This window comes from Rattus norvegicus, chromosome 3 (assembly GCF_036323735.1).
Source record: "Rattus norvegicus strain BN/NHsdMcwi chromosome 3, GRCr8, whole genome shotgun sequence".
Taxonomy (NCBI): Eukaryota; Metazoa; Chordata; class Mammalia; order Rodentia; family Muridae; genus Rattus; species Rattus norvegicus.
In genome coordinates, this window is record NC_086021.1 from 134,281,020 (window position 1) to 134,298,778 (window position 17,759).

At 44.5% G+C, this 17,759-nt stretch overlaps 1 protein-coding gene across 1 annotated transcript in view; it reads left to right on the forward strand.

Annotated features, from left to right (window-relative positions):
- Window positions 1-14,562, forward strand: part of Slc27a2 (solute carrier family 27 member 2) — a 37,481-nt gene extending 22,919 nt beyond the window's left edge. Inside the window, exons 5-10 of the mRNA NM_031736.2 lie at window positions 1,902-2,096; window positions 4,285-4,375; window positions 5,247-5,445; window positions 7,992-8,089; window positions 12,535-12,665; window positions 14,080-14,562. Coding sequence (NP_113924.2) covers window positions 1,902-2,096; window positions 4,285-4,375; window positions 5,247-5,445; window positions 7,992-8,089; window positions 12,535-12,665; window positions 14,080-14,256 — 891 coding nt within the window. The 3' untranslated portion in view covers window positions 14,257-14,562. The remainder of the gene's footprint in view (window positions 1-1,901; window positions 2,097-4,284; window positions 4,376-5,246; window positions 5,446-7,991; window positions 8,090-12,534; window positions 12,666-14,079) is intronic.
- Window positions 14,563-17,759: the final 3,197 nt, after the last annotated feature.

Sequence of the window (17,759 nt, forward strand, 5' to 3'; positions counted from 1 at the left end):
CTCTCTGTGTGTGTGTGTGTGTGTGTGTGTGTGTGTGTGTGTGTGTGTGTGTGTGTAGCATGTGCTATATTCCAGACCTGAGCAAGGTAGCTCACACATTAGAGGAAGCTGAGGCAAGTGGATTGGTACAAGTTGAAGGCCATTCTGGACCGCAGAGTGAGACTCTGAATCAAAGAAAAGTAAAGAAGACGGAAAGGGGGTGGGGGGAAGAGGAGGAGCAGAAGCACCACAGCCATGCTGGTTTAAGCAAATAAATTACCATTTGATGAGAGGAGAGTTCTCGTTATCTGGCACACCTCTACTGTCCCAGGCCATTTCCTGTTCAAATAAAGGCACAATTTACAAATAAAAAGTTATACTTTCACTTACCTGTCTTTTCCACCAAGCTGTGGTCTCCTAGAGAAGATAAGCTGCCTTAAACTCTCGCTGGTTGGGTCCCTTCTGTAGGTGTCGAAACAAGTGGGCGCAGGTAAATGAAGGAAGCAGCGTGGTCCCCTCAACACCTCTGATGTCACTAGATCCTCTTAGGGCTTCACATACAGAACAGCTTTGCCTTCCTGATTTTCATTTCTGGCAAAGGCTCTTTCTCTCAGGCCACCTGAGCAGCTAGAAGCCAGCCAAACTCCTTCTCTTTCCCTTCTTCTCCTATGGAGACAGTTCATTGCACTGGATGAACTGCAACAGGTCTGGTGACCCTAGACATACCTGGTAAATGTGGTCCAGACTCCTCTTTAGTCTCTGACACTGTTACCTGGTAAATGTGGTCCAGACTTCTCTCTAGTCTCTGACCCTGTTACCTGGTAAATGTAGTCCAGACTCCTCTCTAGTCTCTGACCCTGTTACCTGGTAAATGTAGTCCAGACTCCTCTTTAGTCTCTGACCCTGTTACCTGGTAAATGTGGTCCAGACTCCTCTCTAGTCTCTGACACTGTTACCTGGTAAATGTGGTCCAGACTCCTCTCTAGTCTCTGACACTGTTACCTGGTAAATGTAGTCCAGACTCCTCTCTAGTCTCTGACCCTGTTACCTGGTAAATGTGGTCCAGACTCCTCTTTAGTCTCTGACACTGTTACCTGGTAAATGTGGTCCAGACTCCTCTCTAGTCTCTGACACTGTTACCTGGTAAATGTAGTCCAGACTCCTCTCTAGTCTCTGACACTGTTACCTGGTAAATGTGGTCCAGACTCCTCTTTAGTCTCTGACACTGTTACCTGGTAAATGTGGTCCAGACTCCTCTCTAGTCTCTGACACTGTTACCTGGTAAATGTAGTCCAGACTCCTCTCTAGTCTCTGACGCTGTTACCTGGTAAATGTAGTCCAGACTCCTCTCTAGTCTCTAACGCTGTTACCTGGTAAATGTGGTCCAGACTCCTCTCTAGTCTCTAACACTGTTGCTTTCCAGTGGTTTGTGGGAAATGCCCCTGCCCCATCTCAGTTGGGCTCCCAGAATTTTTTTGCTGCCACGTAAAAAGCTTTTGCTTTACCAACCGAAACACCCAGAATCCTACTGGTAGAAGAATGTGTGTTTCCGACAGCTTCCCCTGAGCACATGGGAATTTACCAGCCCTGTCAGAAAATTATTAACATTTTATACTGGATACGAATTAATGTTGGCATTATCTGGCTCGTCTGCTTATTTCCTCTTGCGTCAAAGTGGAAAATGCACATTTTATTATTAAACCAGCCCTCCAGTCTATGGTAGCCATGTTGCAGAAAGAGGGCATCGTATCTTTGAGTGATAGACAAGGCATATACTAAGATGAATTTATAACTGACACAAATATGAAACAAAATAAGGCCAACTATCACCATGAAGTAAACACATGAATCTGAATGCAATGAATATATAAACTCAAGCTCTTAGACAGTTAACATGGCCTGACCCTTCTCTGTTACCATAGAAACCAAATGACCGGGACCACAAAGTGAAAATAGCACTAGGAAATGGCTTACGAGGAGATGTGTGGAGAGAGTTCATCAAGAGATTTGGGGACATTCACATTTATGAGTTCTACGCTTCCACTGAAGGCAACATTGGATTTATGAACTATCCAAGAAAAATCGGAGCTGTTGGAAGAGAAAATTACCTACAAAAAGTTAAGTACGGTAAAAGATGAGCAAATGTGTAGCTAGCTTTTGGAACCAATTCCTTTACAGCTGGATCATGACGCAGCATCAGAACCATTGCCCCACCAGTATCAGCAAGAGAAACTTGCCTGTTCTGTATGACGTACTTGTGTGGGGGAGAAAAGCTTGATTCATGAGTTGATTATACACTATGAAATGCAGTATTTCCCTTAATTGAGATGTGCATAGGGAAATATATATACATTATATAATTTATTATATATATATTATATATATATATATATATGATTAGTTTCCCAGCCTCTTGCCTTTGGGTTCAGTTGTTGTGAAATACGGCCCTGGTGTTTTTTTTAAATGCTATATAGGGTTAAGAGCAGCAGCCCAGACCTGCAAGAGAACCGAGATGTTCTGGTCAACATGCATGTTCTCTTCATAGGTTCACCAGAAAGCTGTACCTTATTTCTCTTTCCTCTCTTGGTTGTTTTATGACCTGGGGACCCTGAGGAGTCTGTTCTCTTGGCAGTCAGTCAGTCATTCCAAGGATAACCATGGATAATGACCCTCCATTGGCCTGTGCAGTCAGCATTACCATGTCTCTGACTAGGAAACAGCCATAGCAGATCTCTGAGACAGCCTCTGCCCCCAGGGACTGACCAATAAAGCAATGAGAACAGCGGTCTGTATGCGAATTGCTGTGACTCTGAAGGGCAGATCTGAGCACTCCGCTTGCTAGCTGAGTCGCCCTGGGACGTTATGTACATCCCTTAGGCCCCAGTCTCAACATCTTGAAACAGAGATAAAAGTAAAAGATTGAGCCCACCACCTAGCGGAAACTCAGGGTTAGTATGGGAGACTTGCTAAGTTATCTATGCAAAATCTCTATTGTGTAACAACCTTGGGCATAAAGCCTTCTGTTTCTTATACTCTGGTTGGAGCCCAAGCCATTCCCAAGTCCAAGGACCCTCTCCAACAACACCACCAAACCCACAATGCAACACAGTCCCTGACCTCCAGGCCTCTGCTGTCTAGTAAGGTAGCCTCTAGCTATGTGTAAATATTTAAATGTCAATAAAGCAACTGCTTGAATTCAGTTTGTCATTCACAGTAACAGCTGCCTGGCAAGTGTTCAGTAGGCACATGAAGGTGACCCCACCCTGAGCAGAGCAGATATTCCTACTGTCATGAACAACCCTACTGAGCCACGCTGCTATAGGCTAGAATGTTAGTGTCAGGCCAGTGTGGAGATCAAGGCCAAACCCCAACGGGTTATGGACCTCAGAGAGGACTTTATGAAAATTTGTTTTTGACCAACTTCTCTTTACACATGTATATTAATACATGACCAAACAAGACTGTAAATTTATAATCTGTCCACCAGAAGAGAATGTTCCTAGTACTTTTATTTATAATAGACCGAAATTAGAAATAACCCAAGTACTCATTAAAAATATCCATTAACAGAATGAGTATAGTATACTTATACAAGGGAAAATTGAATATCAGTTAAAAAATGGGCTAGTAAGGCTAGAGCTAAAGCCCAAAGGTTGGACGTCTGCATAGCTCGTGCAAGGTCTGGCTCTGCCTCTAGCACTCTCCACAGCAGCAGCACCCAGAGGAGCAGCAACAGGTACCGATGTCCACAGACATAGTAACTAAAATAAGACACATAGGCACACACTTCCTTACTAGGTTTTAAATTAATCGGTGGTTAAAAAAAAAAAAGTGAAAATGGTGGTTAACCATACTGAAGAGGGCAGAAGAAAGCAACTTGCTCAGTGAATTGAAAATGTTCTGGGGGCTGGAGAGATGGCTCAGTGGTTAAGAGCACTGACTGCTCTTCCAGAGGTCCTGAGTTCAATTCCCAGCAACCACATGGTGGCTCACAATCACCTATAATGGCCCTCTTCTGGTGTCTGAAGATAGCTACAGTGTACTTATATACATTACAGAGCTGGGGATTTAGCTCAGTGGTAGAGCACTTGCCTAGTAAGCGCAAGGCCCTGGGTTCAGTCCTCAGCTCCGGAAAAAAAAAAAAGAAAATGTTCTGGATCTGGATCTGGGTAGTAATTACAGACGCGAAATCCCACGCGTGCTGTGCACTGCAGGTATGTGTGATGTCTGTCCTTTCTGTGCTTTTTGTGACAAAGTAAACATGCCAAAACTGCAAAACTCAGTTGATATTCTTTACTTCGATAGAAAGTTGTAAGGCACGAGCTGATCAAGTATGACGTGGAGAAGGATGAGCCCGTCCGTGATGCAAATGGATATTGCATCAAAGTCCCCAAAGGTACTGTGGACTCTGCGAAATTAACTGTGCACAAAATTATCCTGGTTAAGCAACATTCAAGGACTAACATAGTATTGCCACCTGGTAAATTTTATTAAAAATAGCAGGAAAAGGATGTTTATTCAAGTATTCTCAAAAGTATTCTGTGTATAAATCACAGAAGGTGCCGGCTTACCTTAATAAAGAATTATACTTTTAAATCAGTCGAACACCTTGCTTGTAAGGTACTTTGAGGAAAGGTCTAGACAGCTATGGCTACAAGGCTTTAGACGGATCTCATCTTTATGTTTTTACCCACTATGCATTTGCCTAGTTAGGTGGTCATGTGTAGAAGTCATAGTTGAGTAAAAGATTAGCAATAATTACAACTGGATGACCACTGTGCAGAATAAGGTTTGATATGTGTGTCTGTGAGACACATGCACACAGTCATGTCTGCGTATGCTTCTTTTCTTACTGCGGTGGCCAAACACCCAACAGGAAGCATCACAGGGGAGGGAGGACTTGTCCTGGCTCACGGTTGAAAAGACACAGTCCTTCATGCTAGTGAAGGTGCAATGGCAGGGCTATAAGTCGGTCACGTTGCTGTGAGAAAGCAGAGCACAGATGGGAAGTGGAACCCTGCAGTGAGGCTCTACTTCAGAAAGGGTCCACAGCCTTCTAAATTAGTATCAGCAGCTGGGGGTCAAGTTCAAACACACAAGCCTATGGGAGACACTTCATATATATCCAAGAGAGCAAGAAAGAACACTGCCTACGGCCAACTTATTGCCCAGTGGGCCCTCAATAAGCCATCAATGTTAATATAAAATGGTGATAACATGTGTTTAATCTCTTGACACTAAAAATAATATGCTCTCTTCTGTCTCAGGTGAGGTTGGACTCTTGATTTGCAAAATCACAGAGCTCACACCATTTTTTGGCTATGCTGGAGGAAAGACCCAGACAGAGAAGAAAAAGCTCAGAGATGTTTTTAAGAAAGGAGACGTCTACTTCAACAGTGGCGATCTCCTGATGATCGACCGTGAAAATTTCATCTATTTTCACGACAGAGTTGGAGACACCTTCCGGTCGGTTCCTCTGAATTACTGAACCCAAAGCAAACACCCGCGCACTTTGCTCTATTCCTAAGTCAGAATCAGATGCCACTCTCCCAAGCGGCTTCAGTTTTTCCTGTCTTTTGTGTGACATTTGGGCCTCCTATATTCCCAAAGACTAAGGAGAGGATACAAAATGTCTCTCTCCACAGCACAAATCAAAATAGGCAGGCATCTCTTTCTTGTTTCTGGAGCCTGAAGTCCACCCAAATGCTCTTTTTTTAAAGATTTATTTATTTATTTTATGTATATGAGTACACCATAGCTGTCTTCAGACACACCAGAAGAGGGTATCAGATCCCATTACAGATGGTTGTGAGCCACCATGTGGTTGCTGGGAATTGAACACAGGACCTTTGGAAGAGCAACCAGTGCTCTTAACCACTGAGCCATCTCTCCAGCCCTTCTGTCTCCTGCATATTTAGTGGACACTCTTAGGATAGCCTGGAATTTCACAAATTTCTAATCAGACAGCCTTTTGCTTTTAGATTAAAACAAGTACAAATTAATGTGATGTTGATCAGGTTGAAGAGGTGAGAGGTCCAGAGCCTTTATCCCACTCCCTTCTGTCCTCCTTCTCCAATCTGTTTCCCACAAAACCCTCAGGCTAGCATATGGAAGTTTGGAAGTCATTTTAGTACATGGTGACCTGAGTGTCTCTTTTTTTTTTATTGGATATTTTCTTTATTTACATTTGAAATGTTGTCCCCTTTCCCGGTTTCCCTTCTGCAAACACCCTATCCTGCCTTCCCCTGCTTCTATGAGGGTGCTTCCTGACCTACTCACTTACTCCCGCCTCCCCCCACAGGACCAAGGACCTCTCCTCCCATTGGCAATCCTCTGCTATATAAGCAGTTGAAGCCCATGGGTCCCTCCAGTGTACTCTTTGGTTGGTGGTTTAGTCCCTAGGAGCTTTGGAGCGTCTGGTTGGTTGATATCGTTGTTCTTCCTATGGGATTGTGGTCCCCGTGCTCAAACCGATGGTTGACTTTGAACATTCACATCTGTATTGGTCAAGCTCTGGCATAGCCTCTCAGGAGACAGCCATACCAGGCTCCTGTCAGCAAGCACTTCTTGGCATCCACCATAGTGTCTCGGTTTGGTGTCTGTATATGGGATGGATCCCCAGGTGGGGGGCAGTCTCTGGATGGCCTTTCTTTCAGTCTCTGTCCCACACTTTGTCCCTGTATTTCCTCCATGATTATTTTGTTTCCCCTTCTAAGAAGGACTGAAGCATCCACACTTTGGTCTTCCTTCTTCTTGAGCTTCATGTGGTGATCTGAGTTTCTAACCATATCCCGCTCAGTCCCCCAGCTCTTGGCAGAGGCTTCCTTCTTGTGTGGATTCCCTGAGAAAGGAATGCCACAGGAGGGGCCTAGTGTCTGACACAGGTCACTACCCTTGAGTGATTGAATCAAGAAAGCATGAAACTTGGCTGTCTAAGGTCGAAAGGTCAAGGTTAAACGAGAACCATGCCCCCAGACTCACCATGGCCCTGGCCACTGGTATCACAATTTCTTTTTAAATTGGCTAACAAAAGCAACAGAAAAGGGGGGGGAAAGGCCATAAATTAATCATGTTTTCACCCTTTTCCTGAAAGTCTGAATGATCTTCAGTGCTTACCGAGCCCTAAAATGCTCTGGTCCAGGGAATGTAATGCCACCTTCACTGAGAGATTGCTTCAGGAAGCTGAGGGGATGGCCAATACAGTTTTTGCCTTGCAAGCACAAGGACCAAAGTACAGTCCCCAGATCTCACATTTTAAAAGCTGGGATTGATGTTTGTAATCTAACCCTGGAGAGGCAAAACAGACCCGCCCCGCAGGCCCAGTCTGTCAGTCACCCTCACCAACTTGTTGAGTTTCATGCTAGTGCGAGATCTCGTTGGCTTTTAAAGAGTAGACAGTGCCTGAGGACAAACACTCAAGGTTTTCCTCTGGCCTCTATGCACACATTATAAAACATTCACACATGCATGCATGACTGTGTATGTGCACGTACAGAATCACACACAGACACACGAATACTTTTGAGAGATCTAAAGGGTATTTTCATAAACCCTCTAATTTTTAATTAAATGAAAAATAACACCTGGCTAGGCCTTAACATTACAATCTCTATGTGAATAAAAGTGTAATTGCTTTTCTTTTAACTAAAAGCTTTGTTATTGAGAGAACTTGAAATATAACCACGAAATTCTGCTAAATAGCCATTCACTCACTGAATTAAATCAGACATTAAAGAAGAACTGTGAAAGGCCTGCACAAAGCAAAAAGAAGTTGAGGTTTGTTTCTGACAGTGACTTTCTTAGCCAGGTCTGAATTTCACATGTTTTGTGTGACAAGATTGAGATCCCACGTTTTACTGTCCAGGTCTATACCTTCCTGCTTCCGACAGAATGCTACAAGTGAGTTGAGGGTTTTAAGAGTCAGAATGGGAAGACCAGACACCTCACAGAGATCTGAAAGAAACTGGCCAAAAAGCAAGTGTGGCCTCAGCTAACTCTGCCTTTCCTCCCAGGTGGAAAGGAGAGAATGTAGCTACCACGGAAGTCGCTGACATTGTGGGACTGGTAGATTTTGTTGAAGAAGTGAATGTTTACGGTGTGCCCGTGCCAGGTATGTAGAAGACACTGAACAGAGTCGTAAGAGCAGCCCAAAGTTTGTCTTGCCTACTCCTGCTGCCTAGACAATGAAGTGACGCCAACCACTGGGGCTTAGAAAGTTTCTCTCTGCTCTGTGCACCATTGCCATGCATCTGTTGTTGGCCTGCCTCTGTGTTCAGCTGCTCCTTAATTTAGGGCTCTCTGGCAAGGAAAGTCTCCCAGTTTTGAGGTCTCTGTTTGGCTTCCTAGAAAGCTTAGGGGCTGCAAACTGTTGTACTGCCTCTGAAGTAGAAACACGTACAGTCTCTAGAAAGAAAAGAGGCAAACTTTGTTCAGCCTTTTCTTGTAGAGCAGGTTCCTTACACCAGACCAGACCTCGAGTTTCAGAATCAACTGAGGTGTTCACAGCTCTGACTCCACCAGCAGAGTGGGGAGAAGCCTGGCTTCTTTGAGTTGGCTGTTTGATGAGTCACTCAAATTAGGGATAGCACTGGCCTTGCCGTTGAAATCGTCAGAATTAATTTACTTTAGTTTCATAAATATCAAATGTATTTATCACACCATACTAGGGTTGTCATGAGTATTAGTCATTTTAATTGTAGATATTAAAGAGGATTCAATTCCTCAAGTCAATGCCCACATAAAGTATCAGGCAATAACTGTCTCAAAAGCTGAGTTTCGGGGAATCTCACCCTTTACTCAAAGTGGAAATCAAACGACCCTTTTCCTGCACATCAGCAGTGCCATAGGTTGTGTGAGCAAACTTTTCCTGAGGAAACACAACATGTGCATGTACTCACCCCACATAGGGAACCAGTGACAGACCAAAGTGAAGAGGTCACCGAAGTCCCATTCAGTGAACCAGTGAGTTTTATTGGAGTTACTTACAGAAATATGGGTGATGGATTACTAAAAGGAGCAGAAATTACTCAAAGACAGCTGCATCACCAAAGCCCACCCCAGCACGGGTGACAGCTCACAGAGCTGCGAACTTAGATCACACTGCATAGTCTGCAGGCAGCTCAACAGGTTGGAGAGTCTCCTCTCCAGGTGCCTCTTCTGGGCAATTCTACTGGTGTCCGCTTCTTCCAAGTCTGGTCTGAGATTCTTCTTTGCAGTTTGGCTTGTCTAAGAGGGACTCTCGGCAGTCTTTTTTGCTTACTCTGGCAGGGCACAGCCTAGTGAATCTGGTAAGTTTCAGGAACTTCCAGGACTGGATAGCTGAGTCACACGTTAGATCCGTAGTATGGGTTTCCATAGTAGCTGGACTGATTTACATTCCCACCAGCTGCATGCTGGGTATCTTTCCTACCTGTGTCCCTAGGATCTAATGACAATGATGTGATGGATGGGAAGCATAGCCACATCTCAGGTCACAGAGTCTTGACAGGGTACGGAATATTCCTCAGTTTGTCTGGAGAAAAATGCTACAATAACACGTGTCCAAGTCATGGTCTCAACCACCAAGACACCCTAGGCTCTTATAGCTCTTATAGCAGCAGGTATGATTCTAAGTGCTAAAGTCTTAAAACTTTTCTTAAGTACCTGAGAAAATCTGGAACATGGATTGAAAGCCCAGTATTCCTCAAAGCAGAGTCTCAGACAGGCAAAATCACCATACCCAAGAACTTGCTGAAACTGAAATGTCAGACCCAGCTAGACCTGCTGAATGGGTGGACCCAGAAAGCTGTACTTCTAAATCCCTTTAGCACCTCGGTTCACAACCTTCCTAATGCTGTAGCCCTTTAATGCAGTTCTTCATGTTGTGGTGACCCCAAACCATAAAATTATTTCATTGCTACCTCATAACTAATTTTTGCTACTGTTATGAATCATGATGCAAATATCTGATATGTAGGACATCTGCCTGATATGAGACCCCCATGAAGGGTTTTTTTCAACACCCCCAAGAGGTCACCACCCACAGGTTAAGAACTGATGCTCTAAGGTTGGGGATTTAGCTCAGTGGTAGAGCTCTTGCCTAGGAAGCGCAAGGCCCTGGGTTCGGTCCCCAGCTCCGAAGAAAGAAAAAAAAAAAAAAAAAGAACTGATGCTCTAATGACTCTTAAAAACACTAGTCTAGGGGTGTGGCTCAGTGGCAGAGTCCTTGCCCAGCATTCCTAGTTCCCTACATACAGCATACGGATTTAGACACCATGAAAATGTCCTATGATATACGATCGTCGGACAGCACTGTGATTATACTAAACACCACTGACGTGTGAAAATGATGAACTTCATATTTCACACAATTTTTAAAATGCGGGCATGATGGTGCACAGCTGTGATCTCAGCACTCAGTAGGACTAAAGTGTAAGTCAGTTCAAGGTCAGCCCAATCCATATAGTGAGTTCCAGGCTAGCATGGACACTTAATCCAAGTCAAAATGTAGCCAATCTCACAGTCACCTGGAAAAAGTTGTAAATCCCAGAGCTAATGCATCAGAACTTCTAGAACTTGGGATCCAGAATCTTCCAAGTGAGCCTGTGAGCTAGGATCGATAGTCACTTTGTAGGACAAGGGGAAAAAAATGGTGTCAGCGTTCTCCTGGACGGTCCTGTAGAGCAAGAAGCAGCTGTGCGAAGGGTTGCTCTGTAAGGTAACTGACACAGTCTGAAATGCTCAAGAAGAGTGTGGTAGCCTTTCGGAAACCCCCTAGCCAGAGGGGCCAACCATAAATGGGCTCATTTCCAGAGTCTCTGGCCACCAGCTAGGTATGTAAAGGGATGCTGGCCCCCTCCATCTGAGAAGCCTGAAAGACAGGTTAGAGATGAACTCTAAGCCCTGCCCAGCTTCAATTGTCAGTGTCGTTCTGGCTGCCATCAGGGATTCTAGCCACAATAGACAGTTAACCTAACCCTGGAAATGCAGCCGGCCCTCCCGATTCAGGTGCCCATGCACCAGCAGGGACCTCGAGCCTCACACCAGGGGAGAACTTCTAGTTTTGGGACCTAGCATGGAGGTGTCAGACAGGCACCATCTAAACACTCTCCAGAACTTCCGGTTCTCGATAAAACTTTCTGTGGCGATGAAAATATCCAGGGTAGTAGCCACCAGTCACAGTGTGGCTGCTGAGTACTTAAAATATAGGTGGGACAACTGAACATCTGAAGTTTTTCCTCTCACTTAATTGTAATTGATTTAGTTTTAGTAACCGTATGTGGGCCGTGGCTGCCATGTTAGCCAGTACAGCATCCAAGAACGGATCAGGACTGAACTTTATAACCTGAACCTTCTTCCTGGCGCTGAATTAGTCAAAGACAACTGTAAGAGTCAGTGCCTCGGTCCTAACAGTGGGACTGTTAGGCAGGCATTGCCACTGTCAGAGCATGGAGTAAAAGCCAGTCCGGGCAGGTTATTTCTGCTGTAAGAGCAGCTCACTGGGGATATTTGAGGTTCCTGAGACAGGTATGAAGAACTCCTTAAGAAAAAGGGTCAGGCACCCTGCCTTCCTCTTGCAGGTCAGAGGGAAAATGAGTGAGGAGGAATTATTTTTATGTCCTTTTGTTTCTTGGGTAAACATACAATCACCATGGGAGAGATTTCAAACGCTGGGGCCCAGGTGACCAAGGACGGCTCCTTCTTCCTATCTGATTACAGCTAAGTAGTTCAGGGAAGTGGACCCGGACTCCCACTGGGTCTGCTGGATCAGGTAGAAAATATGTTAATACCTAATTACCACTGTCCTCACCAGCAAACAATAGTAATTGTTCTAATCACCTTCACTAACAGTCCTGCCGCAGATCAGTTTTCTCTGTGGTGTACGTTCCCTTGAGAGTACTGGGCATGAGCGGAAGGACACACAGCAGCTCCCTCACCGGCGCACCTCTGAAGCGCAGAGCAAGAAAGCCTAACATTCGGTCCCCAGCTCCGAAAAAAAAAAAAAAAAAGAAAGCCTAACATTAGGAGCTTGGACCCACTAACTCTCAAAGGCAGTGTTTGTGCCCAACATTGTGATCAAATTGACAAACCCAGCTCAGTTATTCGCGGCAGTGGACTGAGGACTTTTTGCAAACAGTCAGTATCCTACGCAGATAGCTTTGTATAGGTCACTAAGGATAACGACAGCCGCAAGCTAAGGAATCGAAGCCTACCTGCCGGCATCGGTCCCTGACGCTGCCTGGTCCTGCCGTATGACCTTGAATGCTTTTAAATCCCAATTTTCTTTATCCTTCTAATGAACGCCTGCACCTCTTTGTAAGGTTGTTGCTGTGATTAAATGAGTATAGGCCATGGCAAATATTAAAGAGTCAATGTAGATCTATTATTAGGTTTATTACTTAAATATTAGTTAATATTTCTAGTAGTATTCACCATAGAATAACGTGGAAACACACTCAAAATTGGAACTATTCAAAAGAAACCTAATGCTCGTTGTTACCGAGGTCCTTAGTTCTTTGACCGGGCAGAGCCTCATGAATGAGGTCACCAGCTAATGGCTTCTCACTGTGTTCCCAGGTCATGAAGGTCGCATCGGGATGGCCTCGATCAAGATGAAAGAAAACTACGAGTTCAATGGAAAGAAACTCTTTCAGCACATCTCGGAGTACCTGCCCAGTTACTCGAGGCCTCGGTTCCTGAGAATACAAGTGAGGAAACTAACTTTCCAAGTTCAAGTCTCTCCCAGGGGCTTTCTTAGGGAAGTTCCCCCATCATCCATGGTGGCCACATTCGCTTGTTACCATACTCCCAGAACAGTTCAGGAAGAAGTGCTGTGGTTCAGTAAAGACAGGAAAATGCCAGAAATAGAGCAAACAGAAACCTGTTGCAATCTTTTCCTCCCTGTAATGAGAAGCCAATTTATTCACCTGTAGCCTTAGCAAACACCTACTAAAGTCAATGTTTGGTGAGCTGTCCAAGACACTTCAAATCGAAATTATCTAGCCCTCCTGTTCTTGGTTAACTTTTCTTGTTTTCTGTGCTAAGGAGAACACCCAGGACCTTGCTTAAGCTGTATTTATTTATGTATTTATTTATTTATTTTATGTATGCATTCTCTGTCTGCATGTACCCCTGCAGGCCAGAAGAGGGCATCTGATCATGTTACAGATGGTTGTGAGCCACCATGTGGTTGCTGGGAATTGATTGAACTCAGGACCTCTGGAAGGGCAGCCAGTGCCCTTACGCTGAGCCATCTCTCCAGCCCAAGGGGAGTCTCTATAAGGGAAATTTTAATTGCGCATCATCAGAAACTCGGAACTATCAAACTGTCAATGGAATTGGTTTGATCCTCTCTTTGAGGACTTTGAGCCCTGTGGTTATGTAACTGAAGGTGTGACGAAGTCTTAGGGTCCCAAGAAGTGTTGGGTGTGTTAGGCTACTCCTGTTGATGCTCATTAAGGGCTGACATTTGCTTTGCACACAGGTGGTAAAGACAGAAACGTGAAATATATTCAGACCTGTCTGATAACATCGAAGGCAGTCTTTAGCCTAATAGATGACAGACCGGGAAAGCAGAACTCCTTGTGTATAAACGACCCCTCTCCTCCTTCCATCACAGCCAGGATGTCCCACCTGAAGCCCTGCCAGTGCTCCTTTGCTCAGTCTGCACAGTGTTGCCAGCTCTTCACTCCACATGGGGGTCTGAGGCTCTAAAGCAGTGATTCTCAACCTTCCTAAGTCTGGGACCCTATAAGTTCCTCATATTGTGGTGACCCCGACCATAAAATTATTCCATTGCTACTTCATAGCCATAGTGTTGCTACTGCTGTGAATCATAATATAAATATCTGATATGCAGGGTGTCTGATATGTGACCCTTGTGAAAGGATCATTTAACCCCCAAAGGGGTCTCAACTCCCTTGAGAAACTGCTGCTCTAAGGAAATAAAACAAATCCCTCACGGAGGCCCCTGTGTGGAGCGTCCGCAAACGGGAAGTGTGGATGCACATTCAGCTCTCACAGGAAGAAAGGGAGCTAGCGTGCAGCCAACCCCCACCATCGCCCTGCACCCTAACTTCCTGCGAATCACAACTAACATGGAGATTGTGTGATCTTTTTCAGGATACCATTGAGATCACCGGGACTTTTAAACACCGCAAAGTGACCCTGATGGAAGAGGGCTTTAACCCCTCAGTCATCAAAGATACCTTGTATTTCATGGATGACGCAGAAAAAACATACGTGCCCATGACTGAGGACATTTATAATGCCATAATTGATAAGACTCTGAAGCTCTGAATGTTGCCTGGCTCCTAACACTTCCAGAAAGAAACACAATAGGCCTAGCATAGCCCCTTCACATGTGTAATCCAACTTTAACTTGATTAAAGGTTATAGGTGTGATTTTTCCTAGGAAATTATTCATTTAAAGGACAATTGTTTGTTTGTTTGTTTGTTTTTTATTAATTACACCAGAACGTTTGCAAGTAAAAAGATTTAAAGTCACTTATTTTTCAATGTGCACCTGCCATTTGTCCTTGCAAACTTAGCTTCTTGGAGAGAGGGCCTTATTTTTTTAAAGACATAATAAACTATGTAAACACTACCCTGTGAGACGTCGCTGTCTCTTGTGTTCTCTCTCTATTCTAAGTTACCCCAAAACAGATAGCATCGTCAGCCACGGGGATCCTACTCGTCTTTGTGAAGAGTGCCAAAGAAGAGGGAGGGTGGGCCATCAACAGACAACACAGTGGGACTCAGGCTCCAGAGCAAGGGCCACCTTCCCTTCCTGTGATCGTCCTGGCCCTACTTCAGACATTAACCATAGCTAGGAATGTCAGCTTAGCCCTTAAATGTTACTTTCCTATGGCTATAACAAAACACCATAACCGAGACAACTTAGAAAATGTTTAATTTGAGGGCTCACGGTTCCAGAGGGTTAAAGCCCATAACCATTGTGGTGGGAGCATGGCAGCAGGCCAAGTAGGCATGGTGCTGGAGCAGTAGCTGAGAGCTCACTTCCCATCTATAAGCATGAAGCAGAGAGAGCTATTTAGGAGCGGGGGTGGGCTTTTGATATCTCAAAGCCATCCCAGTGAGTGACACACCTCCTGTAACAAGGCCACATCTCTTAATCCTTCCCAAACCAGTCGGAGGACCAAGTATTCAAATGTCTGAGACCATGGAGAGGGGTGACTGTCATTCTTATTCAAACCACCACAGATAGCCAAGTCTGATGTACCCAAATTCTACACTGAAACAATGCTCTGTATTTCTTTTTTCAGCTACTTCAAGGGTTACAAGAACATTTGCCCTCAGGATTAATGCAAAAGCTGTTGTAGAGTGTATTAAATCCTAGCCTGAGTTTTCCACCCCTCATATTTAAATTTCCGGATGAAAGACACACACAGCCTTTATATTTACGATAAGCCTTAAACAACACAAGATTTGGGCAGATTCCTACCCTCTATACTGTTAGAACCTACTTTCCTATTGTTAATCCCGAGTTATTACTATGTTTCATCTGGGCTACTCTTAACTCTAACTGTGCAGCCCTCAGAGCCATATTCTCTTGACTCCTAACCCACAGTGGCTTTTCCTTCCTCCTCCTGCACTCTCCTCTCCTCTCCTCTCCAACCCCAAGCTGGGTCACTTAGAGTCTGACTCTAATTAGCCCAATTAGCATTAGAATACAAGCTGTGTTAGGCCAACCCACTACAGAGGCTGAAGAGAAGGAAGCTTCATCGTGTGAATGGCATCCATGGTGACAGCCACTACTCCGATGGCCATACAGAAATTCTGATCAGATTCTGACAAACTCTTCTAAGTTATTCAGAAAACAGAATACAGGTTGAATTTGAGTAGCCCAGTCATCCTTAATGTCATCACCCTCCTGCCTTAGCCTCTGTCTTAGGATTTCTACTACTGCAACAAAACACCATGACCAAGCAAGCTGAGCGGAAAAGGGTTTATTCAGCTTACACTTCCATACTGCCGTTGGTCATCTAAAGTAGTCAGGACAGGAATTCAAACAGGCCATGGGGGCTGGAGAAATGGCTCAGTGGTTAAGAGCACTGGGTGCCCTTCCAGAGGTCCTGAGTTCAATTCCCAGCAACCACATAGTGTCTCACAACCATCTGTAATGGGATTTGATGCCCTCTTCTGGTGTGTCTGAAGATAGCAACAGTGTACTCACATAAATAGAATAAAATAAATCTTTAAAAAAAAAAAAAAAAAAAACAAGGGGCTGGGGATTTAGCTCAGTGGTAGAGCGCTTACCTAGGAAGCACAAGGCCCTGGGTTCGGTCCCCAGCTCCGAAAAAAAGAACCAAAAAAAAAAAACAAAAAAAAACAAAAAAACAAAAAACAAAAAACAGGCCATGGAAGGGTGCTACTTATTAGCTTGGTCCCCATGGCTTGCTCAGGATGCTTTCTTATAAACCCAGGACACCTGTCTAGGGTGGCACCACCTACAATAGGCTGGGTCTCCCCCCTTGATCACTGTCTGAGAAAATGTCTTGCAGCTGGATCTCATGGAGGCATTTCCTCAACTGAGGCTCCTTTGTCTCTATTGGCTTGAAGCTTGTGTCAAGTTGAAGTGCTTTGAGTGGCTGAGCCGTCTCTCTAGCCCTTCCTTCCACTCATACAGTGACTTCTAAGATGTCTTGAGACTCAAAGCACTATTATGTCTAGTAATTCACATTTCCTGAGAGTTAACATGCATAGAGACTCCAGGACTTCCAGTGAGAATGGAAATACTACATCCTTGTACATTTTCCCAATAATTTGGAACGGTTCTTGCTACTTGTCATTACCTGGGAATTACAAAATTCTGCCCTTGCTTGATTGAGCCACCAGGGAGACTTTAAGCCCAAGACTATTTTTTGAGAATGTCATGTTATAAAATCCTGTCAAAGCAACGATGTCACTCTGTCACCAAGGGCATCTTTTCAGGTGATAGTGTATATCACCTATTCCATTGGACAGAACATTAGAACTCCTGCAACTACAGCCTGGTGGGCACTGAGCCCTTGACTCATACTTTAGATTTAGATTATCCAGGAGAAATTAAGAGCCGATATCCTCGGGGTTGGGGATTTAGCTCAGTGGTAGAGCACTTGCCTAGCAAGCTCAAGGCCCTAGGTTCGGTCCTCAGCTCCGGAAAAAAAAAAAAAGAGCCAATGTCCTCAGACCCCTTCCAGATGAGCCTCTCCGGCCTCCCACTTTCCCCCAGAATCCCCCACTCAGGTCCAGAACAGCTCCACTGTGTGAGTAAAGACAGCAGGCAATGACTCTGAGTTTGCATGGGTTAGCCATCACCTGTGAGAGGTAACCAATTTTAAAGACTGATTTTTCTTACTTTACAAGATCATAACCTATATGTGGTGGTCTTCATATGTCACTCTTGATCTAAAAAAAAAAACAAAAAAACAAACAAACAGCCTCACATTAGAATTTGTTAGAAATTCAGATTCCAGCTGATGATTCTGTTCTGGTCTCTTTGTGCTGACTTAGCATAATTCGGACCCTTTGGTCTGGGTTCTCTCCCTCTGAGGCTCAGCTCTTACATCTAAGGGCCTCAAAGTGCAGACCCAAGAAAGGCCCAGAGTCAAGATATATCTTGTTCTTAATTGTGCTTTTCTCTCAGATATATGCATGTGTAGTTCGATATAGAAAAACTGAAAGCAACATTTTAAAGAACCTGGTCAAACTTCTTTGTTAAAAAGTCACACAGCTCGCCCAGCCCAGTCATCATTGGAGAGACTTCCTCGGCAGCTGACTGGAGCAGATGCAGAGACCCA